The 26048-nt window shown below is 40.7% G+C and overlaps 1 protein-coding gene across 9 annotated transcripts in view; it reads right to left on the reverse strand.

Moving 5' to 3' along the window:
- Positions 1–26048, reverse strand: part of ZNF516 (zinc finger protein 516) — a 141852-nt gene that overhangs the window by 38856 nt on the left and 76948 nt on the right. For 7 of the 9 annotated variants that reach the window (XM_067290768.1, XM_067290770.1, XM_067290765.1 and 4 more), the window contains exons 3-5: positions 12847–14334; positions 7513–7617; positions 6645–6712 (exon numbers count right to left, since the gene is read on the reverse strand). In XM_067290768.1, coding sequence (XP_067146869.1) covers positions 6645–6712; positions 7513–7617; positions 12847–14334 — 1661 coding nt within the window. Of the gene's footprint in view, positions 1–3907; positions 4047–6644; positions 6713–7512; positions 7618–10656; positions 10791–12846; positions 14335–26048 lie in introns of those variants that run through there. The other 2 variants (XM_067290772.1, XM_067290774.1) reach the window with 2 other exon arrangements.

A 26048-nucleotide genomic window follows, 5' to 3' on the forward strand; every position in this document is an offset into this window, starting at 1 on the left:
ACTGTGTTGAAAAAACAGAAGGGATATTCTAAAAATCAAGAGAAATTAAAGATAAAATCGTGAATAAGTGGGAGCTTCAGGAAAAGCTTTAAAATGACATTTAGAACATCACTGTCGGAACAATGCAGTTTACAATCCTGATCCTAAAACAACATGGCAAGATTAATCTTACATAAATGCATTATCCTTAAGCTAAAGACTTGATGAAGTGGAACAGACCATTTTAAATTAATGCAACATAAAATATGGCACCCATGTAAAATCCAAGCAAGTTTCAAGCTGTGCCTATGGCAGCCCTAGAAATAGCTAAAGAAAGCCCAGCTCTGGTTGACATAATGTATTAAGTACTTCTCTTTTGTTAATAGATTTAGAAAATTCCTAATTAAACCTGGCCCAAGATTCATGACATTTACCAGTCAAAGTTTGGTTTAAGTCGGAAAGATTTGCAACAAAATTAAAGAAAAAAAAGCTTCTGTACAGACTGCAGTATATTTGAAATGTAGGAAACAGTAACTGAATGAGAGATGTGATAAAACTTCCTTAGCTGGATGCTGAATTTCCTGCAGTAAACTCGGAAAGATGCTTTACATTTTTGCACGGCTGCATCACGCCTAAGAGACAGAGCCGCAATTCCTCGAGGAGGCATTCGTCATTGCAATGTCTCACACTGAACTGGCTCCACGGGCGCCAGCGAGCACAGCGGCGGTTCACCGGGCTGCGGGAGGGCACCCACCTCACCCCACTTTCTGGAGGGAAGAAATGAGAAAAGGGCCCCAGGGCGGGCGTCCCCCCCTCACCCCGGCACGGGCTGCCATCACACCAGGAAACGCGCCTGAAATCTGGGCAAGCGAACACCAACACCGTTGCTCCCCTCCCTTGCCTTTGTGTTGGCCCATCCATTGTTTTCTCTATTCAAAATGGAACCAAAGCTGTGTTTTCCAGCAGAAAATTAAAACCTATTGCTAAACATCTGGTTTAAGAATACATTGGTGTGCTAGTCGATGTTTGAACCACCTGATATACACCTGTACTGCATTTTTCCTGAAGTGAAAATGCACCATTTTGAAACCAAGGTTTTCTCCACTTTAAGAATTTTGGAGGAAAGAAGCAGGGCTTTTCTAGTAAATAAAACATACAGCTTCCATGCCAAAATTGTTTCCATACAGAATTCTAGGGCCTTTCACCAGTTAACTGGAAAAAGGAGAACTCAGCTTATGTGCATTTTAATATACTGGAAATAGATTATCGTGTGACATTTAAATAAATAGCAGTAATCAGTTTGGAGTGTGGATACCTTTGTGGTTTATAGACAAGGTGAAAATGTTGGGACAAGAGCTATAGCTGCTAGTCCTGTCAACAATGCTCATAAATGAAGGGACATACAGTACATACGTATTGCTCAGATGCCAGTACAGCAGCCTCCATGATTCCTTGATTGTTTGCATTATAATCTCCATATGTATGAACGAGACAAATTAGGTTGCCATTTATTTGTTCATTATCTATTATTTTGATTAATGGAATTCTTGTTCTCAGAATAACTATTTAAAAATAACATTTGCAATAATGAGGACTGAACTATTAATCATGATCTTTAAAAGAAACTCTGCAAGGAACTGGGGCAAGACATTTCATACGAACAAATGTCATAAATAGGACTTTTAACTGACAGTGTTAAAATTTGAAAAGCAAAAAACAAAACAAAACAAAAACCAGAAACCAATGGTTTAAATAACTTTTTATCTGTTTTTCCCCTCCTTTTTCTCCTTCCCCATCTCCCCCCAGCTAGGGGACAAGCAGAGCTGTACTGTAGCTGGACCATATGAACATTAGAGGTAATGGATGTCCTCAGCCTTCCCCCAAGCCCCTTCGCAACCTATATAGTGTCTTCCTGCTGGTTCTTTCCAGTCTGTCTCTTCCCCAAATTCTGACCATTTACATTTATGTTATCTCAGCACTGAACGTTACAAAAAATATTTTTGAACAGTTATTCTGGAGAGAATGAGGGCTTATGGTTCTGCTTCCTTAATGAAGACTGTAAACAACTCTCATAACGAACTATTTCTGCTTCCTCTTTTCAGTGCATGAGCTTCCAGAACTGCGCTATTTACAGTTTTTTCACTTAAAAGGAGTGCCCCTGCATTCTGGCACAAGGAAAGCTTCAGCCAGAGATACCCAGGATATCAGTAGTTATTTTTCTCCTGAGCTCTAGCTTTTAATTGATTTTTTTGCAAGTAAAAGGGTGTTTTTTCTGAAGGGGGAAATGTTGGAATTTTTTGTTTTTCTGCTTGTTTCATTTGCACAAAAAGCATATCTGAACAGAGAACTCAATGTCTTTGATTCCAGCACTGTAAATACATTTTACATATATATAATCCTAAGAAGATGAGAAGTCTTCACTGGTGCTAACCAGTAAATCACGGCCTTTTGAAACCCAGTCACTTGTCCTTTTTAATTTTTAGAACATATTGTTCAACACAGCAGAGAGAGAGGCTAAACTATATTCCTAAAGCAGGCCAAGTTTGTATGTGTTTCTAAAAACGTAACACAAGGCATGTGTACTAGAAATTGCTACCTCTGCTGTTACCATTTTGTACGAGCAGACTACAGGACTGATTCCTGTGACACTGGATGCACTTGGGAACTGGGCTTCTGGCTGCAATGTTGCAGAAGCAGGTAATTCCTCTGAAATGACCCAATGCTTTAGGAGAATTTTGCTCTGAGAGTTGCAGTGCATTTGAGATTCACGCAGTCACAGGGACCCTTCCAAAAAGGAGCCAGCGTTTGTCTTTACGACCGTATAAGCAATTCAAGTGTGCTTCCAGAATTCATGCTTACTAAATCAGGTCTTTGGATGCTACTTAGTGTATTCCAAATTAAGATACATATTCATTGTGGATAAGCAAGCTTAATTATGGATATATTGGGATATTTAGCATTTATAAAAATATTCAGAATATTCAGTACATTTAATATGGCAGCATTTCAAGAGAATCTGCATGACTTTGAACAGATTGTATTGACTTGGGGTATGTAATGAGCATTTTTGTCCTTCAGAGTTAGACTAGGAAATATTCTAGAGTTCAAAGGAAATTTATTTGATGGAAAAAATCTTTCTTTTTAAAGAATGTTCAGGTGGAAGTAAGGGGAAAGTAGAAAATACTATTACAAAGCAGATAACCATCTTATTTCCTATTTTTGTTTACATTTCATTGGTGATAATGATAAAATATGAAATACTTTAGTCCACTGCTAGTATTATCAAAATTGGGTGTGTATAGTCTTCTTTACACACCCCTATATGTGGCCTAATTTTCAGTGCTGCTGAACACCTGCATCTCCTGCTGGCGGTTCATTGCCCTAAATCAGGCTTCCTATTTAGATACCTAAATATAGATTTAGCTGGCTCGCTTTTGAAAAAGCCTGATTGTAGACCTTATTTTTAACATGTTGGATTTAAATTACTCTGTGAGAAAACAGCTCTATAATGTAGCACTGTTGTAAGCTACTATGCTGGGGAATTTTAAAAGCCTTACCTAACGTTCTTTTATAAGGGAAGTCTTTGGAGAGGATCTTCTCTTGACTGCTGAAGGAAATGGGGGAACTCTGATATACTAATGTTAATATTTTTACTCTTTAACACACTACTCAGAGGAAGATATTTTACCTGTAAGGAGGAAACATTATGCAAAGCAAATCACATTCACTTAATGTAAAAAACCCTTCATTCTAAAGCTACCAAATGTGGTAGCTATTGTTTCTTGCTGGCAGCATGTGCATGGCACTTCTGTTACTTGAACTGACTTTACACTGTAAACTCTCATGAATAGATCTGTCCCCAATTAAGAAATGAAATGAAGACACAGAGTGGCAATGTTTTAAGTGGGAAATAGTTATGTTACCAGAATGCTGCAGGCACTGTTCTCGGTGTGAGCTAGTTTCTGTGCTTCTAAAGGCCCCTACAGTTGCAGGTAGGAATGAAAGTATTCCCTTTGCAAAAGGTAGGGACTATGCGGAGTCTTCGGGGGGAGTGTAAAGCCTGTCTGCTAGGAGAACAAGAAAAACAGCAGACAACTGAATAATTTTAATTGACATAGATGCTGACAAACTGAGACAAAGGCTGAAATTAAAGAACGAACAAGACAAAAGGAAGGAAACTACCTCCTGGAGAAGTGATCATACTGCAACTTCTGTGAAAGAAATACTGATTGCCAAGAGACGAAGCAATTCATGAAACTAACCTCTATCCAGTATTCTGCTGTATTGAGAGATGTTGTAATTTAATCAAATTCTTTGAAGACAGATTGACATGGACTGAGACTGCAACAGCAAACTACATTTGCTGTGGAAGAGGTTAGTCAATAAATTCTGGCATGGCAGTAGTTTACAAAGACAAGATTATGAGTAAATTTATTGTGCAGTAATATAACCTGAATTATAAAAAGACTCCAACTGAGTTGTCACATCTCTCTTCAGACAGATATGACCGTTTCAGAATTCTCTGGAAATGCTTCTCCAATTTTGACCTTCCATTGTCTTTTAGAGGGAAAAAGGCCCCCAAACCAAAACATTGCCTTCAGAATCATTGGTAACACTTACATATGGGATAAACCACAAACATGAAGAGATGAAAGAGACCCAACAATACAAGCATTTTAAGGGTGTTTAGTTTTACTAAATCTATGTTACTAAATTGATGAGAAGCAAAGACTCTTTTTGAGCTAGTTCACAGAGCTGCACAGTGTTTCACCCTGCCATATGCTTTTACGAAGAAGGATGTCCTGGCACCATTTTATTAAATAAGCCTCATAAAGAGAGCACTTTTTGATGGGGCCAACTGCAGTCTCACTCTCCATTTCTCCAATTGTAGCATAACTTTGCTGTTAGTGCCCCACAAAAACAAAGCAAACAAACAGCCCCCACGACAACAACTGAAGTGCTGTGTCACCTTTGTAAATCAGAAGTTGCATTTCAGTGGTAAAGGTTAGGAAATACTGATTCCATTCAAAGCTCTACTACATATGGGAAATCTTATTAATATTACAGAGAAGATTATTTTTTCCATCAAGGCACAAGCTCAATAAATAACTGAGGGAGGGGCATAATGGAGGTAGAAGGAGCTTTCTAAAAAAATCACGTGTGGGAATCCAGTTATGAAAATAAATTTAAAGGCAGGGCCTAAAGTCTGTGTTTCTAGTAGGAACTACTGTCCTATTTGAAGAAGGAGGAAAACCACTGACACTATTTTTCTGAAGTTTCTCACGTAAATTCATTGTCATTAAAGGTGACATGCTGACAGCACTAAAGAAGGAAACTCTGGCACAGTCTAGGCAACAGCAGTACATCCCACCACACTCTAGTCTGAAAAGTGTCCTTGGAAAGATTCAGTATTCATGATCATTTGAGGCTTCATTTCTCTCGCTATTGTTAACAAAAACATCTATCGACATTGGGTTTTGTGATTCTTTAAAAACTGGAAAATGGGTTGAGACTCAAACTTATGTCACTCGCAGTAAGGACCAGTCGCACTCACAGCTTTAAGTCATGATAAATAACTAGCACCAGATGTGAAAACTTCATAAGGAGAGTTGTAGGCCACTCCTACGTCCTGATGGCAACATCTGATGTCCCTGTGGCGAAGGCTGGATCTCCAGAGTAACCTCAGGATGTCCAGGGTAAATAAGAAAGTACAACAGAGAAGCTGCTTGGAGTCTCTATGAAGGATGGAGCATGCAAACCAAGTGACGCGGTGGCATCTGGTGAAGATGCTTACGGAGCAAGTAGAAACAACTCCTAGATCTCACAAAGGCTCAGACTTGGGACTAGCACCGAGCTGCATTCTCTAGGCATGGCCAAAATCACCTGCACTTGTTTAGTAAGAGACAGGAGAACAGAAAAAGTGTGGTAGTAAAAAGCTAATAAAAAATGTGAATGGAAGGCAGAAAAGCAAGTGGTACTTGAGGCACTCCAAAATGAAAGAAAACTGCCTATGAGAAGGTATGGCCTGAAACCCCCTTGCCAAGTTTAAAGATGGAGTGGGAAGGTCTATGTTATGACACTGGTCTCCAAAGACATTAGGGATACAAAATAAATTCAGTTTATTGGTTTTCTATGTAACAGCTTTGTCATGTATAATTCAGAGTGCTGAGAAGTGTTTGTCAAGACAGGAAGCACTGTATGCTAGAAACAGGAAAGCAAACCACCACACAGAGTCCACAGAACAGAAAGATACGAGCCCTTCAAGACAAGCAACAGGATATTATGATAGGAATACTCTTCAGAAAAATACAGACTGTTAATTGTATTGGTGCAGCAGATAAGGGATGAGGTGTAAAAGCAAATTATTTCTAGAAATTCTTAAAATGCTATCTCATTGTTACGTATAATGTGCAGTTACCTATCCCACCCACTCCCCAGTAATATCTTTATTTCAACAGTAGTTACCTGATCTACAATTAACTGTCTCTCTATATAAGACTTTGATAAAATGCTTAAAAATTTTAGGAGCTAAAAATCAAGCAACACTGTTATTATTTATACATTTGTTATAAAATAGTCAGTGCTTTGCTGATGAGTATCACTGTGCAACTTTTTTCCCAGCTACCACATTAAAAACCAAACACCCAATTAATTGTAAAACATACTTGTTTTGGGGCATCTGCGGAGGTGGTGTGAACTTCAGTACCTCGGAGTCCATTAGACTCAAATACCACTGTGGGAACAAGGGGGCTTGTTAACAGATGAACATTCAAGCTTCGTTAGTGTGTGTACATTATTTGAGACCATTACAGATTAACCACGTTCAAAAAAAGACACCAGCTACTAGCCTGTGGCCGGAAAATACCAATTTACCGTAACACTTACTGTAAGAGAGTGTGCTAACGGCAGCCTAGGGCCACTGCTCTTTTTAATTCAGACTTCGGTGCTGAAGAAAGCAATCACTGACAACATTAATTATCAGTGTATGCGTAAAGGGACCCTCTTCTTGCATTACTTACCATTTGGCCTCTGTCATTTTGCATCAGACTGGCTTATGCATGCATCATTCACACTTCTCAGAAAGAACCCTCCAGTCTCACTGTCTCATGTAAGGCTCAGGAGGTATCTCGACATTGGTAGCTCTATCTTCCTACATTCTCAACAATAGACCACTCCGGGTTAAAAATGGCTGGCAGGGCTTTCAGGTCTTTGTAACTGACCTGTCTGAGGAAAATCTAGTTTCCTACAAAAATGTTCCTGTCAACAGCAACGATGACAACAGCAACATTTGCAAACAGACTTACCTTAAATGCATTGCAATTTTAGAGAGTTGGGGGGGGGGGAAATCAGGTAAGTAATATGCGGGGAGCAAGCGCAACAGTCATAAAAATAAAGAACTTGCGCATGAGATTTAGGTATTGAAATTACTTAGGTTAACATGGGACGTAAACATAATTCCTGGCATTTTGTTAGCTGGATTGGAAAGAAGGAAAGCAGGAAAGAGAGAGAGCAAGAACAAGTGCAAAAAGCTACCTGTGTGGGACCTCTGATGAGTCCTGAGGTGACTGGGCTGGTTAAAGCATTTTCCACATTCTCTGCAGACACAGTCTCCTTGGCGTGTTTGTGTCCTAAGCATCCCTGTAGTTGATAGGGAGGGAGGGAGGTAAAGGGGGGGCAGGGGGAGAGGAGAGAGGAAAGTTGAGAAGAAAACATTATGCCAGAAGAAAACATCATTAGTATGTCTAATGTGTCATTATGTGAGGCTACCTTCAGGCCCTGGATGACAACTGTCAGCCTTCATCTAGGCACTGGCTGACAGGCCAGGCACACACAGGACTGCAAGAATGCATAAATTACATTGAATTAAAAAATGCTCCCCGTGATGTGCCTGCACCAGGACTGGCATGTCAGGTGTGCGCTTCTCAGAGCAGCTGGATCCACTTTTCAGCCATCACCCAGCTTTGTCAAGCAGTACATCAGGCAAATCAAAGCGACTCCAGCGTGGCGGAGACAAGTCACATGGATAATAGGAAGTGAGTAGGACCAGAGCCCGACTGTCCCCCCCGGGCGGCAATACCTTAGAGACAAACGCAGAGTGAGTGGAGCCATCACAAATTGATCAAACCTTTAGCCCCTGCCTACCTGCCTGCCGGTGCTGCTTTGACCTCGGACCTCTGAGGCACAGACGAAAGACATCTGTGAATGAAAGTGTCATTCCGGACATTTTGAGCTAGTAGCAGCACAGCAGCCTTCTACCAGCCCTCGGTAAACATGTTTTCTAGGCCATTAGCATTTGTGGAAAACCACTCAAACCTCTCCTTTTTCTCCAAAGGTCAGTTTACAGTATCTGACTTAAAGGGCTGGTCTTTGTCTTTTTACTGCTGATCAAAAAAGACACATTTGACTTTTATTGGGCTTTTTAAAAAAATGCTTGAACATCATCTTTTTCTATTTTGGTAAAACACCCTCCTCAGAAGGAAAGACTTGATGTTTTTATTTGCCATTGGAATACTTTGGCTTTTAAAGAAATTCTCAGGCGCTTGCCAGCAGAAGTGAAGTTTCAGCCCCCACCCTCACCCCACCTTTTAGTAGAGTAAAACTGTGAACAAAAAAGTGGCAAAAAGTAGCAACTGAAAACCAACTGCAGGATGCCAGAGGGCCCATCCAAACCACAGATTGCTGTACCTGAGAATGAATGGAAAAGATGATGGTCTGCCATTTACCCTGCTTGTATGGCACCAGTGTCTTGTGCTGATTTTTACCACAACATACATTCTAAATAAATGTCTGGTTGCAAAAAAACACTCAAAAATCTTATTTCTGTTATCTCCTTTTATAATAGCACCTCCTGTAGATGGCAGTACAGTCTAAGTAATGCAGCTGAGCAGACTCATTTCCAACAATCAGCTTCTAGCAGTTGAATACCACAAGATCCATGATTTAGGGCCAAATCCGGATCCCGTATACTCACCAAAAAAAAAAAAAAAAAGAAAAAATAACACCAATTTCAATGACAGCTTCACAGAAATATAATAAGACGGATTTGCCCTGGAAGGTACTACAGATTAAAGCAGATTTTGTGGCATGTTATCAGCATTTTTGCTAATAACAAAACCAGAACAACTAGCCAGAACAACTACAGCTGCAAGCTTGAAAGCAAAGCGAAATGAAGCGCATTAAGCGACCTGAACCCAGCTCTGGTGACCCACTGCGCCAACAGCCAAGCCCTGCAGGGGAAGGCAGGGCATCTGTCGGTCCAGCAGCTCCCGTGGGACCGGGGGACTTGGGCTCCCCAGATGGCTGTGTGTGACCTCTGGAAAGACATTTAATCTCTCTATACCCCAAGCCTCTGCCTGTGAAAGGCAAAAATACTTTTCTCCAACACCTTTTTGTGAAAATTCCGTGATAGGAACTGGCTTTTCTGCTACCAAATACAGCAAGAGCTTCAATTCACAGTCCTCTCTACATGTTTTATTTCAATAATATTAACAAAAAAACCAAATGCCTTTAGCAATTGTTAGGCTTGTTTGCTACTCAGTCTGCGCACTCTCTCCCTGTACACTGTTGACAGTAACTCATCACAAAACACTGCTCTTCTGAAACGTTTAAATCTCAATCACCTATGAAACTGGGGCGAGAGGTTAACAAACTAACTGACTGCTGTTAAGGGTTTCAAGATAAATACTGATTTGCCTAGTCCATATTGTATTCTTAACAGGGAGGGTTTCGAATATCATTCTAAGCTAACTTGTCCTACACAAATGCAAAACATGAGACTGGGTTAGCACTTTCATCATCTAGCCCCTCCCTAGCACTTACTTTGTGGCAGTTATTTAGAAAACAGGTGGAAAAAATGGATTGCTTCCAGGTAGGTTTGCCATTGTTGTGTTTCCTAAGAAGCACCATAAGGCTTTCGATACTTGGGGGCTTTGCTCTGTGGGCATCACTGTTGCAAGGTGATACCCCTATGAGTCACTCAGGATACACTATACGGGAACAAAAGAGGGTGGATGACTACAGGTGGTAGCAAATTAAGGTAAATGAACAAGAACGTGACTATCTGAATGGGAACTCCTATGAAACCAATACTCAGAGCTGATCTCAAAGGAGCCCCAGGGAAAGAGTGCATCTGCTGCCATAGCCCATCCTTTCCTAATACCACAATTCATGTAAAGAATCTGAACATAAATAAAATAAATAACCGCTATTAAATACAACAAAAAGATTTTCTCTAGAAGTGTTTGGGAACAGTGTGAAACAAACCTAGCCTCAGCACAGAAACCTTTGTGTTTGCCGCTGGATTACAACAGTACTTACAACTCTCTTTTCCAAGGACACTAACCCTTTAAAAAAAAAAAAACGCAAAGGTACAAGGACCCCATAAAGAAACCCAGACAATATGAAGAAAGTTGAAAGCAAAGGTCACGACCCTGCATTACCACACACTAAAATATTCTAGTATGATCCAGGATGATGTAGTATACTGAATACTCAAGTAAAGTTAATCAGGAACATTTATTGGGAAAAAAACATGTGACTAAGCGTGTACTCAAGCCTTCTTTGGGATTTTTGGTTTTACTTTTCATGTCATGATTACCACATTCATATTGCCACATGAAGACTTATTTGTATGATGCATACTGACCAAGATTCAGAGGGCTCAGTCGAGGACCATGCATTATTTCGGACAAGGCTGTTAGCCTCCTGTATTTGGGGGGGCAGGACCCTGATCCTTTACCTGCAGCAGCTTTTTATTGTAGTATTATGAAAAACAGCCATCATGCCAATTGGTTTGAAGAGCCATCAACAACCTGGAAATTGTATATAACATGAAGACAAGTTGCATAAACAAAAGGTTTCAAATTCTGAAAACGTGATGGCTATAAACGACTCTGAATGAAAGAAGAGATTTCAAAGCAAAGATGGCCACTAAATAAATTCCAGTTAAAGTGGTGTCTTTGGAAATTACTCCCCCCTAAAAACTATTTGACAATAAAATCCCTCTTTTAATAAGCAGGTAAATAGAGATTTTCTTGAAAACCTTGCCCCTACTTTACTTTGCCCTTATATTTCTCATGTGTTTTCTGATACCCGTATTCACTGAAGTCAGCTTCTACTGTTTTTCTTCATCCCTGTTATCACAGCTGGGAGCTCACCCCATCATTAAAATTGCTCTGAGCAGATTGACATGATGCAGTATTAAATGACATCAGTGAGAGTTCACCCACATTAAGGTACCCAAACTTGATGGAGGACCAATTAACTGGTATTTAGAGCAGGAAAGGGGCAGGGAGAAATTTTAGAGAATGTCCCTAGGCGCAGTGATGGCAAAAGGAAAATCAGCTGTGGACTAATGGACCCAGAACACAGACATACTGACGTGTTTTAGAAACAGAAAAGGTCTTTCTCCTCTGCTTCTGTAACAAAAACTAGGAGCTCCATGACAGTTACAATAATCACGTAACCTCTAACACCTGCACAATGATCCCTTTAATAATATTAAATAACAATCAGCTCTTGTATAGCCATACTTTTTAACTGATTGAGGAAAACCGATGATATAATGGCTGAAAGGTGTTCCTCATGGACTATTTCAGATAGATTTTGCCTTCTTGTCTTCTCCAAAAGGCCTTCAACAAAGACCTGACTGAACATTATGGGTCTTTCCTTGCCTCACAGCTGCCAGAGCGGTCAACCTGCAAACCTTTACACCTGCTGGGAATCTGATCGCAACTGTCCCTAGACTATCAACTTCCAAATGTCCTGGCTCTGATCCCACTTATAAAATACAGTCACAAGCTCCATTTCACACATTCCTTTGACAAAATAGGTAGAGAGCATTATGCCTGATAAGGATACTAGATAGCTGTAGGAAGAAAGGTCTGAAATGAGTGCTCTTTAAATGTGGAATTAATTTCTTGCACAGCTTCTACTTTGACAAGAAGTATATTAAAAAAGGTGTGGTTTACAAATGCTGTGAGCTGGGACTAGGGTTCCCTTTCTCTGCCCCCATCCATCTCAAGAGTAACAGATCACTGTGATTTTCAGTTTCCACTGACACAAACTAATTCTGGCAGAGAGTCAAAAAAGCATGCTATCAAACACAAAAGTGTAGGTTTCTTTCTTTCTTTCTTTTTCTAATGTGGAGGTTGAGTGGCAAGAGACAGAAGGAGAGCTGTGGTACTCTTTTAGTCCCTGAACTTTAAACCTCCTATTTGCACGACTGCCTTTCCTGCTTATGTGAATTAGCAGACACATAACTGGCTTTGCCTCTTTTTAATTATAAACACACAAACCGATCAAAAGAATCATTTGAAAAATACTATAGTAGTCTTTGATATGGACAAGGAAGATCTTAAGACTTTTGTCAAGAAAGACAAAGGACACTGACAAGTCATTATCTCTCTCTGTTGCTGGAAAACTTGCTTGCAGAGGAAATTGAACAAATCTTCCAAAATAACATCACAGATAAGCCCCAGAGGATGTTTATTTTGCCTGAAGCAAAAAGATTATGATGTGTGCCAGCACCAGCGTATCACAGGGATCTTAGTGTGACAGAACATCTGTGTAACTCTAGCCTGCTTGAAGCAAAGGGACAAAGGAGCAGCAATATGCCAGGTGGAACAAAACACATTTGACCTGTGATAGAAATGTCACCGTGTGTGAGAGGGGATGCTGCAATGTTAAGAGATACATAAACAAATCTATTCAAGCCTATCCAGCAATGATCAAACAAGGAACTTACAATCCCAACAGTTAAAAGGAGAGAAGGAAGGAAGATGCTGTAAAACAATGTACGACAGCTCAAAACAAAAGAGAAGCAAGCAAGCTAGATCCACAGCTACGGAAGGGCTTGCAAAATCATACCTGCATGATCCAGAACAGGGCTGTTGGCACCGCAGGTTTGGTACAACGAAGCCAGGTCCTTTGGAATGTATGTTTTAAAGATATTTAAAATGTCCAAACGTTTTTCATGCCCATCTGATCCTGAATCCTGTTTGCTGGAGTGTGAAACTGGAGAAACTCCTGTTGCACTAGGCGGGGGCTGCATTAGTGGACTTGCTCGTGCCACAGCTGTGCAGTTTGCCAATGTCCTCAGCTCATTCCCAGCCTTTACATGAGGTTCCCTCTGAGGCAACAATGGCTCTTCATGTTTAGTGTACTGCTCACTCTTGCACAGAGGATGATACTGTGGCGGTGGGTTGAATTTGGCCTTCATGGAATCGGCTGCACAGTGCTTACCTGAGGGGGCAAAACTGGTACTTCCTTGGGGAACCACATACTTTTCCACTTGTTTACTGTTGGTAGGCTGTGTGCTAGGCCTGGACATGACTGTCTGAGTAGGTGTTACACTTCTGCCAAAGGCTCCCATTTGCATAAGTTTGGAATTTGCTTCATACTTATTTTTTAGGGGAGGCTGTTGTGCTGCTATGCTGTATTGCTCCTGGGAATGGTTTAATTTGGGCTGCCTGTACCCATCAAAACCTGATACGCGTGGACCACAGTGGCCAAATACATGACTGTCCTTGGACTGATGCATACTCCCAGACTTAGCAGTCATCCCAACAGGAAGGGAGCCACTTTTGGATCCTGGCAAAGCACCTGGCACTTGAGTGCGCGTAAATCTGGCAACCGGCAAAGGCTGGCATTCTTTACCACCAAGAACAGGAGGGGGGCCAGTACGTCCACTCCTTGCCAGAAAAACCAAGTTGTTTTTAATATTCTTGAATCCGTTGTGTTGAACCCAAAGGGGAACCATGGAGTTACAGCTGACTTTGTGCAAAATTCTTTTATGCATCCACAGGACTTCAGGGTAGTAAGTCTTGTGACTGCAGAAAGGACATGGGTAGATAATTAAAGCAGCCTGGAAGGATGTATTGAAATTCTTATTGCATGAACTATCCCTTGTTGATTTTTCACTCAAATCGAGTGGAGCTACCTCTTGAGCTTCAGCACCTTTTTCTGTCAGAGGATGCTCCCTGCTTAAGTCTGGCAAATTTTCTTTAAGGCGACCAGCCTGCATTTCAAGTGATGTTTTCAAGCCCATGGACATGTTTGAAGATGTTTGGCCCACACCTGAAGCAAAGTTAACAATGTGACTGGAGCAAGGAAGCCCTTGGCTGTGGTGAAATGCTGGCATCTTTACATCTGCAGGACCTTTCAGATCTTGGTATTTTGAATAGGGCTCCTTGATAACTTTCCCCAGGGCAGACACCAATGCTGGTATCTCTGGTTTAAACTCATTGGCATCGTTTTCTCCGGCATTGTGGCTTCCCAGCTTCAGAAGTTCATCCACCTGAGATGTTGCCATAGGTGTCTCCTCTTCAGAAAAATTGCAATGGTATGGCTTTTCGTCTGAATGGGATAAACAAAAAACACAATTATCATTTTATGCAGACAGGAGCACAAAACAAAGCAAAATTCAAGACTGAAATAAAATACAAGGAGAAAAAGCAAACTCTGGTATTAGTATCATAATGACATACTACAAACTAAAGGTACAGTATAGGCAAGAAAATCACAAAAGACACAACAGTTCAATTTACTTTTAAGGATCACTGTGAAGTTTGGATAAACTCTCTAATGCTGCATGTTTGTGACATTTTAAAGAAAGAACAATTCAATAATATATCCATGTTAAAATTTTGGAGGTGCAAGAAAAATAAACAAATATGCAGCCATTTAATGCTTTAACAAAAGCAAAGATAATGGAGCCAGATAAGACTGACCTAGTTAAAGGTCTGTCAGCGTTTCCACTACAAGCCCCTATTTTCAAAGGGTTTATAACTCAGCAATAAAAACTGGCTCCACACTGAAACCAAGCATATAAGCAGATACAGCATACAGAATAAATTGCTCACTTAACAGAGACTTTTGCAGTGGCCCAATATAAAAGATGAGTTATGGGGAATGTAAATTTTGAATTTTCTGTCTGTTAGTTTAAAGCAGATACATTTTTATTTTAACATGTGTTTGAGTCGAACTCAGGTAAAGTTTATGGCTGCTCAGTCCACTGAGAGACAGGGAATTCAACATTTTTGACTACTTAAATTACAGAATTCAAACCAGACTTTCAATTCTTTCAATTTTCTTCTTCTCTTCTCAGCTCTCCTGAGTAATTTTATCTAACACACGTCCTAGAAAGGCAACATACTGGGCAGTAATTAAAGCAGTTTGGGGGAAACAGAACAGTATGATTTGTTTTGCTCAGAACACGGCTAACCTCCACCAGTTCTCACAATGCCGATCTCTCAGAGCTGCTGATAAAGTCGTTGAATCCCTCCAAAACAGTTCACAAATCAATTCCACTGAGATTTTCATCACAGCAGTAATGCTTACTTCACTGAATCCATTTAACATGTAACTGAATTGAATCATCTGACAAACTTTCAGTTTCAATTAACTTGCAGTTAATGAGCCACTGCCAGGCAAGTGTAAGGAGACTATGTTCCATCTAAAATGTCACCAGTCCAAAGTGATCGCGGTATTCGCAGAATGGGAAAGGAGTGAACTGCTCTGTAGCTGCATATCCTCTTGCATCAACTCATAAAAGCCAGTGCTTTAGAAAATCAAGTACTGTTCTTTAATAGAAGGCAGTGCCATAGGCATTATTCTAAACTGCACAATGGAAATGTCTTCAGCTGAAGTTTCTCTGCAAATAAAGCCTATTTAGCCTCATTTTCAATTCAAACAAAAGATTCCTAAGCTTTTGTTTAATTTGAGGTAATTAGGTTAAAAATAACCCATAGATTTGCAGTCTTGCAGGGCTGAATGCTCACTCTGCTCAGATCATTTTCATTTCAAAGTCTCTAAAGGGATAAAGTCAGGGTAAAAAAAAACCCACCTAACTTATTTTTCTTGTGTTGCAGGGGGCAAGGCCTTGGGGAAGCACATGCCCGGCACTACTAGTTAAATTTACAGTTTGAAACAAAGACACTGCATGCAGTAGTGAAATCTGACACTGCACATCTGTGTTATTTTCAAAGCACATCTGTCAAAGCCCAAAATATTTGTGCTCTTAAGTAAGATTTCAAGGCTTCTCTTTACGATCACAAGGAGTGGGTGCTTTGATCATCGTAGTAAATAATAAAGTAAAGCAAAAACAAATCATTCAATCATAGCAGCATTCACTGGAGACGGAACCAACCTACGGGCTAAACTGAGCACAATGCACAAAAAAAGGGGGAGGTCTGAGAGCAGGGCGAGCCTTGTTCTCAGGGCCTGCAGAGCTGGGAAACATGGGCAACGAGTCTGGACCGTGCAGTTACGATAAAGGAGCACACTGAGAGAAGCCAGCTATTCCCAGGGAGCTTTGTGCAAGTCCAGTACTTCTAGATGCATTGGGACTTTGTCAGAACCTACATACCGTGCCACTGCACCAAAAAAAGATCACTGACTTGAGCTGAGGAGGAGGCACAATGTAATCAGTTTGAGTTTGGACTCATTAGAGGAGGAGGAGAGACAGACCGCTGTTCTGTACGGCTTTAATAACCACATGTACAAAGCTTGGGACTGGAAATGCAAACCCAGAGACAGCGATGGTTCTTTAGCCATTTTGGTTAAGGGCAGCTGTCAAAGAAAAGGGCATTTTCCAGGTGGAAAATGTAGCACAGAATAGGGAAAATACATGAAGGCAGTTATGAGGTAAACATCTTGTAATTGCCACAATGCAGAAGTCATACATTTTAAGTTCAATATGTGAAAAATTGTAAGGTTATTACAAAACATAGCTTCTAACATCTCTTAGCAGTGTCTTATCAGATTCGCCTTCTCTGACGTCTCACACACACAGTAGTTAACACACTAGAAATAACTCTAAAAGCTTAGATCAGGAGCCTCAGCAGCAGTATTCATATTAATTGCTCAAGCTCTACTCTTAGCAAAAAAAACATGCGGGATCTGGATAGATACACTTTTCACCTCCAGGCCCAAGTACACTTTTTTGCCAGTACAAAGCACGCCGAGCCTAAACTTTTCCCCAGCCCTAGCCTACTTTTCACCAGGGACTCGACTCTCCAGATACCAAACACCAGACTGAAATGCTGCAGTGTACTGTGCAGTCTGGGGTGGGCCGCAATGAAGGCAAAAGCAAGAGGAGACAGTACGCGATCTGATAACATAGTCAGAGCCTTTTTAGAAAAATAGTTTAAATTTATTTCTGCTTGCTCCCAGACACTTACCCCAGCTGAAAAGGGGTACTAAACAATCCTTTTAAATCACTGGTATAAAATATTGCTTCAACCAGTGCAATGCAGGCACTACTGTCACCAGAAACTTTTGAGATTTTATTATGGCCAGGTCAAAGCAAAAAGCCATGAATGGGATGCCTTTTGCATGATCTCCAGGGACTATAACTCACACTCCCCATTGAAAGAGTTCTTGGCTAAGCATTCTCTCAGAAACTTTCTTTCCTTCAGTCTCTGTCATCTTCTCATTTCTGTCTTAATTCCTTTGTTTCTTACCCAGAACAGCTGTGTTACCTGCTGCACTTAAAAGGACCATTCTCACTCTTGCCACATCACTGAAGTGTTACTGTTTTTGTGTGTCACTGATAACTGGCCAGCAATTAAACCGGAGGAATTCAGCAAGGCACACGGGTAGGGGGCAGCTGCTGACTTCATCTCATACCTTCAGTTTGGACAGAGCTTCAAATGCTGATGGCATCCCAGATCACAGGAAAGCAAAGCAGGACAGTATAAAACACTGAACTTCATGGGAAGTCCAGGTCTAGAAGCGTAAGAACATTTACGGATTTGACTGGTTCTTCAGAAACACATGTAATTGTCATCACTTACACATCCTACACAAGCAGATAAAAATTACTTCCCTTTCCCCCTCTCTTTCTCCCTCTCACATGCATAAACTCCACTTGTTTCATCCCCAGTACTGTTCACCACTAAACCAAATTTCAGAACGGGTTGCACAGCTGTTTTAATTCATGAGGCTTCCTATAAAGTAAACCAGGCTAGAAGACTTGAGGACAATGCAACCATGATTTCTATTCAGAAGAGCAGAACTGGCTAGAAATTGGCCCCTTTTTTTGGCTAGCATTACAAAACTGGTGAAGGGAAAAGAGCAGATGTGATGTGATTGATTTTTAGTAAACATTTGATAGTGATTTGCACTTTGCTATGAATGCTGTGGCTTGATTTGAAAACTGGCTGAAAATAAATTCTTTTAAAATAAATGCAAAGGACAGCATTAGAAGAAGGTGCAACATTATAAAGATCTATATGAGGTCCTATTTCCCTTGATATTTTCTTTAATGATCCAGAAGAGACTCTAGACAGCATGCTAACTTAAATCTCCAGGAAATATCACATTTGGAGGAGGTGGAAAAATAATGGGGACACAGAAATAAATGCACAGGGACTTAGAGAGAATAGAAATGCAGTTTGAAAATAATCAAATGAGATTCATTCTGGAAAAAAGCAGGCTAAGACAAGTAAAGGGAAATGATCCAAAAAGCCCATGCAGTGGGAGGGCAAAATCTGGGAAGCAGCAACGTTGAAAATAACAGATGTTACAGTAGACACCAACTTAAATATGAGTGTATTCAGTGAGCTTCTTCAGCTTAACTTTCACAAATAAAAGCACACATTATGGAGACAAAACTACCCCTCTGAAGAAGACGCTTACATGATAGCCATACTGGTCACATTATTATGTATATTAACCATCGTACATACATGACAGTCAAGGGCAAAGTGTAGAGCCTGAACTAAGTACAACACAACGCGGCATGGCAGGGGAAATAGGTAGAAAGCAGGTCTACAGCACAAAATTGAGGTTATTTTATCATGTGAAAGGAAGGTCCAATAAAAATACTCCAAGCACCCAGAATATCTGTGCAGATCTGCAAATACTGACAAGTTGGAAGGAGTTCAAAGAACTGCAACAGAAGAGCAAAGCAACTGACTAGAAAATAAAGATGAAGAGTTAAATGCCTGTAACATCGCTCACTGAAGACGGCAGGGTGATAGGCCAACCGCCTGCAGACTTCTGAGGAGTGCCAGGTTCCAAAAGAGAGAATTATGTCATCTGGAGCGCTGGAATATATCAGAACAATAAGATATAATTGCACATAGGAAAACTCACGATGAACAGGGAAAACTTCCCAATTAGGTATATTTGTAGCTTGTAGAATAAATGTCAAGGGAAGAGGTGGAACACCACTTGGAATTTAAAACTTATATGGACAAAACACTAAATACATATGAGAAGAAACACTGCTTTTCATGGGGAGACAGAAAGCACGATCTACTCTTCCCCCTTGCTCTACCGCCACAGCAAACCAAAACCCCTCATAAACTAATATCCACACACTAGAATTTCATTCTAGATAAAAGCCCCAAAGAGCCTTCTTTTCATACCAGTTCCCTTCGTGGTTAGCTAAGGAAAGGACTGCTGGAGAATTCACCCGTGATTCTGCGATCCTGCTTAGCAGTGGGTTTATCCTCTGGGTGGAGGTCAGGCTGCTCAGAGATCTGTTCTCTCTATTGCAGAGGATGATTTGTCTTACATTAACTGTGCCCTCTTTCTAGCTGCTAAGTATCTGCTTTTTTTTCACCCCACCTCCTCTGCTTTCTCCTCTCATGTGTATTTCACAGCACAACTCTCATAGTGGGAGAGTGGGAGCAAGGTGAGAGACAACTCCTACATACCCTCTCCAGTTTTCTTACAGTAGAAGGCTATTTGCCACAACAGGGTAACTGGGAAGAAAAAGCTATGCTGTTTTAACAAGAGATCCAGCTCCTCCCTGCAAACTTCGCCTTGCTTTATATGTTCTTAGACATGTTTAGCTGCAGCTACACCAACTCCCCAATAATTCAGAAGTGCAGATGAATGGGAATTAGACTGAGGTACTGCAGGATGGGGCAGGCTCGCAGACGAGCAGGTAATACTGAAAGGTAGAAAGTACATGATCAACTAATATCCCCACTTCCTCTCAAACTAATTTTAGAATGATGGTGAGTGTTTCTGGCTGAGGCTTGAGGTTTTTAACAGTGCATAAGCTGAACAAAGCTCTTGAGAGTCAGATGTTGACTGATATATGTTTTATCAGTCAACTTACCTCACCCCTGCAGTGATTTTAATGCAGTTATATTAGAGGGAAAAATGCAGTAATGTAGCCCTGAGTCAGAGCCCATGAGCACACAGAAAACAAGTCCCAGATGCTCCAAAAGCTCCTGCGTTCCCCAGTCATCTGGTCATGAAGCAGAAGTTTCTGCTTTACACCACAGTGATTCTCCATATTACTTCTTTGTGATATTTTTATTTTTGAATAGATACTGGGGAGTTACCTTTTTACTTCCAAGCTATTATCTGTATAATATTTATAATAACGGCATATTTTCGTCCTTAGTGAATGAATCCAGATGTGTGGGCAAAGGGAAGGCTTGATTTTTCTTAATACAGGCATATTATTTTTAACATATTTACCACAAATAGCTGCCTTTTGTTTTCAGCTGTGTTCGTGGTCTCCATTCTCCTCTTACATACTTAATCTTAGGAATTTAGAGTTCCTAAAATGACTTCTCATTTACTTTTTAATCTCATGGCTGACAACTTCAGGACAAGGATACATGACGGTGACTGTCAATTTTTAATCAAATATTTCTTGGGAAAGTATGCTGACTAAGAAAAACCATGATCTCACAAGTACAGAGAGAAGTACTGTAGTTTCTTTATCACCTTTTCTTGGGAGTGGGTCCAGGGAGGGGAAATCGTTATCTGACCAAGGCAGTTTTAAGTCTTTTGGGAATCTTTCAGTAACAAAATTTAGCTTTTTTCTTTCCACTCTTTTCTTCCCAAACATTATTAACACAGTTGCCAGGATGATTAAATGACTAATGCTTGGATCCCTTAACTCTACTTTTGTCATGACCTTGTTATTTTTCAGTTGTTTTTCTTGCACATTTGTTTTCAGGCTTCCTTCTTCCCCATTTTTTCCAAAGGCCCCTTTGTTTTATTTTTATTCATTTTACACTCTGCAACTTCTAACTTCACCCACAAGTTCCTTTTCATTCCAGCTGCCAAACGCTTTAAAAACTGCACTAGCCAAGTTCTGCAGTAACCATACCCCAAGTGTGCAAATAGCTTAAACGGCCCATTATGCTGCTCACTTCATTCTCTCCACAGAAGTGCGAAACATTCCACGGGATGAATGAGAAAAATGCCAGCCCAAGTCGCTTCTCATAACATTCACCATTCTCAATTTGACTAATCTCTCTTGCATTGTCTGGCAGGACACCTGCTGCTTGTGAAAACAAAACCCACTGAGCCCTTACAATCGGGGCAGCAGAACCCTGAATAGGCAACCATCAGACTAATTCAATCAAGTTTGTTCAGTTCTGGGCTGCCCGGGTTGTTTTTTTTAATTATTTTAGATTATGATGATTATGAGACTGACTGCATTAGGCTCCCATTTTGGAAAGAATCTGAAAGGTCGCTGAACAGTACAAAACACAAAAATTTTAGTTGATTAAATTTGAAACTGAACCTTTTAAGATGAGTGAAATCCAAAGCTGAGAACAGTTATAGGATAGCACACAAAAGACCCCTTCTGCAAGGTATTCCCTAGCTCAGTAAAATTACAAATTCCTTTGCACAGCAGAAATGCTTTAGAGTTATGTCACACTTCAAGGATCACATTTTTTTTAAAGCGGCCTGAAACCATCCTCCATCCACACAGCTACAGACAGAAAAATCAGCAGGTTTACTGGAATTTCAAGCATAACCAGAGAACATGCACCAACAAAGTAACTGGGGAATTAAGTGGGGAAGGGTGTCAGGTCCAAACTCTGTCAGGCTGAAGTGCATGTTGTTAGGTACTGGGAGGCATGATGAAAAACCAGCATGATGTTTATGGTGAACTTTTTCTTTCCAACTACTTGCATACTATTTTTCCTTGATGACTGTTTGGCTTAGCTATCTAGGATACTGATGCTACAAGCCTTTCAAAGGCCGGCTGATTGCAAGAGCAGCTCTGTGTGCAAATTCCTCCATTCTCTCCTTGCATAATAATCTCTTTATCACCCTCAGCTTCACACAGGTGCTCCGCAAGTGTGACAAGCTCTGTGCTGAAACCAAATGCCGACTCTTTTCAAGTACCAGGTACTTGGGGATCCGCCTCCCAGGTCTCAGCCGTGACAGACTCAACAACGTATTTCATTTGAGGGTGAGGGAGAGAAAGCGCCCACAGCTGAGCACATAATAAAGTGAAAAGTGCGTGTGTGGGTAAAATGGCCGCTGTTGGCAGTGTGCCACAGGCACTACATCTTCAGTGTTTGCAGTGTCTCTCCCTACCTTGTCAGTACGACTTTTAATAAACCATTCTAAACCTGGTGCTTAGGATTTTTGGACAATGGCAGAGCTAGTGATGACATATCAATCCTTTCACCTCCGTGTTACACACACAGAGGTGAGCGAGGGTTAATCTCTGCCCAGCAGTAGAGAAAAGCCCAGTGAAATAATGTGCATTTACCTGCAGGCACCTTCTTTGCCCCATGAGCAGCAAGTGCATCCCACCATCCCAGCTGGCGGAGGGGAGCTCCAGTTACAGCTAGGCAAAGCAAGGTGCTACAAAATCAAAGTGAATCATCCACTCTTACACAAAGCTTTCTGACTTCTACCCTCATGTCGCAAAACTTCAGACCTGCTTTTCTTCCTTTAGGAAACATAACAGCAAAGCACAGTGGCGGCCGCACAAAAAAGCGTCCATCAGTCCCCCTCACAGAGGGGGAACGCAACGACCCAGCCAGAGCGATAGCACTGCATCAGTTCAAAAAGTTTAGGTGCCTTCACAGTCATTTCACCTGCTGGATCTTGGAAGGTGATAAGGAAATACTAAAGACATATCAATAAACTATGGGTAAAATACAGAGAAAGATGCAAATAGATATACAGGACCCATACAAAAACACTTGCAGAGACTGTTTGCCAAAATTAAAACTGTACAATTGGGCATTGCCTTAAATGTTGCTAATATATATATAATATAGTTAAAGAAAATTATGGGATATAAAACCCCTGGAATGTTCTGCAAAATTAGGAAGTGATTAGGCCACATGATATCAATTTGCCTCTAACACAGCTATGTCGTAATTCCAGATTTAATAGCAATACTGTATGAACTGGTCCAAAACCTGAGCCTAATACTTCCAGTACACTCCGTAGCTGCTAGGCATTTCTTTGTGTGTGGCCCTGCTTGTTAACTTTGGTGCAGGTAAAAGGAGGAAAAAGAAAGGGCATAAGATCATTAACATAGCAGGATGCATAATTAAATTTGAGAGGGTTGAATTTTTTTTTTTTTTAATTCAGGCACAGAAAGAGAAGTCCACTTGGTTTTGATGCAGGAAAAATACTTCCAGAGTGGATGGAAAATTATGAGTCAGGTTTTTTTTGTTTTTTTTTAAGCAAGTGGCAGCCTGCCTGTACAGCCACTCCAAACACAGAACCAAACAGTTGTAAATCTTCTTGGAGATTTTCTCTTTTGTACCAACAGTCAGACACACCACAATGTCTGCTCCAGAGCGTCTTCTTGATCACCACCTGTTCCTCTTCCTTAAAATGTATTAAGGGAAAAGGCCTTCTAGGCCAGGACTGTGGACTGGCAACTACAACATATAGCTTAACATTCCTCATTCAGCATTTCATTTCTCCTACCATTTGTTAAGTGTGGATAGCATATGGCAATACATCTTAAAGCCCTTTATTAGACCTGCTCACAGACAAAAACACAGGGTACAGCTGTGCTGCAGGCTAGCGCTCTGCAAAGATACCTAAGCTATAGCCAGTGAGTCCAATGTGGTAACAGAGGTAGCACAGCTACGGAAATAAAGAGCAAGCTCTGCATGAGCTGGTTTATCTTGTTTCTTCTACTGAGGGCCATGCTACCCTGGCTGGCACTTAAGTTCACCCACCTAACGGTGGCCAAGGATCTCTACTCTGAGTGTCAGTTATCTCAAAATACAGTAGTACATCACCAAAAGGTTTTAACTTAGATTATAATTTTAAAAGTATTTATAATATTTCAGTAGAAAAACTGTTTCCTTATGCTAATCATTTTGTCAGGGTTTCAGAAGAAAGAGATCTTTGGAAAGAGAACGAAAAAATAGGGCTGGAATAGGAAAAGAAGTCAGATCAGATCTAAGATGTACCCTGGACAGACTTAACTATCATAAAGTGAAACTTGATGCAGTAGGCGAGGGGTGAGATTGCTGGATCATAATTATAATTATCACTGTTACGACTGTTACGTGGGGTGTAAGCACATGACTGCTGAAGTCTAGAGCTCACGTGAAGAAGCTCTCTCAGACCCACGAGCTGTGAGCAGCCCTACCACAGGCGTCTGCGCCCACCGCAGAAGCCAGGCTTTCCAAGGCACGTGCCAGAAGCTCCAGCTGTGGTGGAAAGGACAGGATGGGACAGACGAGGCGCTGAGCCTAATTTTTCCAAGTGAGCCACAGAAAAGTTAGGAAACTCTGAGCTATTGGATGGATCAAAAGTTGATTTTAATGGTTCTTTTTAGATGGACTGACATGAAACAGTAAGGAAGCTAGTGCGATCAGAGAGGTTGGCTGCAGCCACAAGGTCAACCTCTGGCCACTCTGACGACACCACCAATTATGTGCTGACTGTGGTGCTGGCAAAAGCCTTCACAAGGAACTGGGTTCAAACCACCAAGCACATTGTACACGTGCCACAAAACCTGCAGCTTTGAACAGAGGAAGGGTCAACGTCCTATCTACCAGTCCCAGTTCCCCTCCATTTAGCCTCTTACATACCAACTATGGTTTGGTGTTTCTTCCAATTGACCTCCTATGACAGCAATATTCACAGGTTGGTTAATTGCTAGGTAAGTAGTATTTCCTTTTCTTTTCTTTCCAGTATCCTCCCTTGCTCTTTTGTTCAGGAACAGAAGAAATGATAACAATGACTGTGGGAGGCATTTCCAACCAAGTAAAAGGCTTTTCAGACCTGGCATGAAACAACTCTGTGACAGCCTTATGGAGACCACGGAGATCACTAAAGACATCAGTCATTTATTGGCAACTTCCATAATCCCCTTGAAGAGCTAATAGACAAAGAATCCTGCAACCTACCGCCACGAACAAGAAAGCAGAAAAGGGAGTTATTTGTGGATGAACTGTGCTTTTAAAGGAATTTGGAGTTTTAGTTTTTCTTTTCTTTTTCTTTTACACTGTCAGGTGAATTTAGAGCTTATGAGAACACCAAAGTTCTTGGCTTACTTAAATTCTTACTTTTAAATTCTTTATAATTTGGAAAATGAGTAACAAAAAGTTTTTTCAGATGCAACTTAAAAGACGTAAGAAATTCCAGAAACTATTCATCTGTGCTATGGTGGCTTCCCATTTTAAAGAAGAGGAACCCTTCATTTAGAGAAGGAAGTCAGATGAGAATCATCCCACGGTGCATAATGTAGGTCAGAAGACAAGTGGATGTCTCAAAAGATGTGTTGAAAGAAGAAGAACCAGCTGTAAATGTGTTTTATTGAATCTTTCAAATAATAGGATCATTGTTATGCTGGGGGGGGGGGGAGGAATCAAATCCATTTGTAAAAAGGCAATAGCAACACATCATGTTTAAAATAAGCTTCATACACAACTAAATACTAATTCTATAGCTGTGAGTCATAATTATTTATATCGCACACACTCGTCTTTTTAACAGATAAAGAATTGTGTTAAAATTATAAAACATTAAATATTTAAATTACCTATTGCATACAGCACCTAGGAAACTTCCCAACTTTTTGAATTAGTATCAAGGCTTAAGCTGTAAATGCCGGGGAAGCAAAAGAAATGCTGAAAAACACTGCCACAGGCTGGCTTAATTTGGAATTTCTCTTTTTCAAGACGATAAAAAAAAAAAAACCTAGAAGGGCTGGAAAGTACTTTAGATGTTTTTCCTTTCTCCAGCCCTTGTTCTGTTACATATCTTAGAACACATCAGGAAAGGATGTCTAAGGGCAACTTTTACACTTGGTTTGATAGAAAGAGCTCCTGCATGTGTATCCGTGACAGACGTGCAAACACCACTTTGAA

Source organism: Apteryx mantelli, chromosome 2, assembly GCF_036417845.1.
Source record: "Apteryx mantelli isolate bAptMan1 chromosome 2, bAptMan1.hap1, whole genome shotgun sequence".
Classification (NCBI taxonomy): domain Eukaryota; kingdom Metazoa; phylum Chordata; class Aves; order Apterygiformes; family Apterygidae; genus Apteryx; species Apteryx mantelli.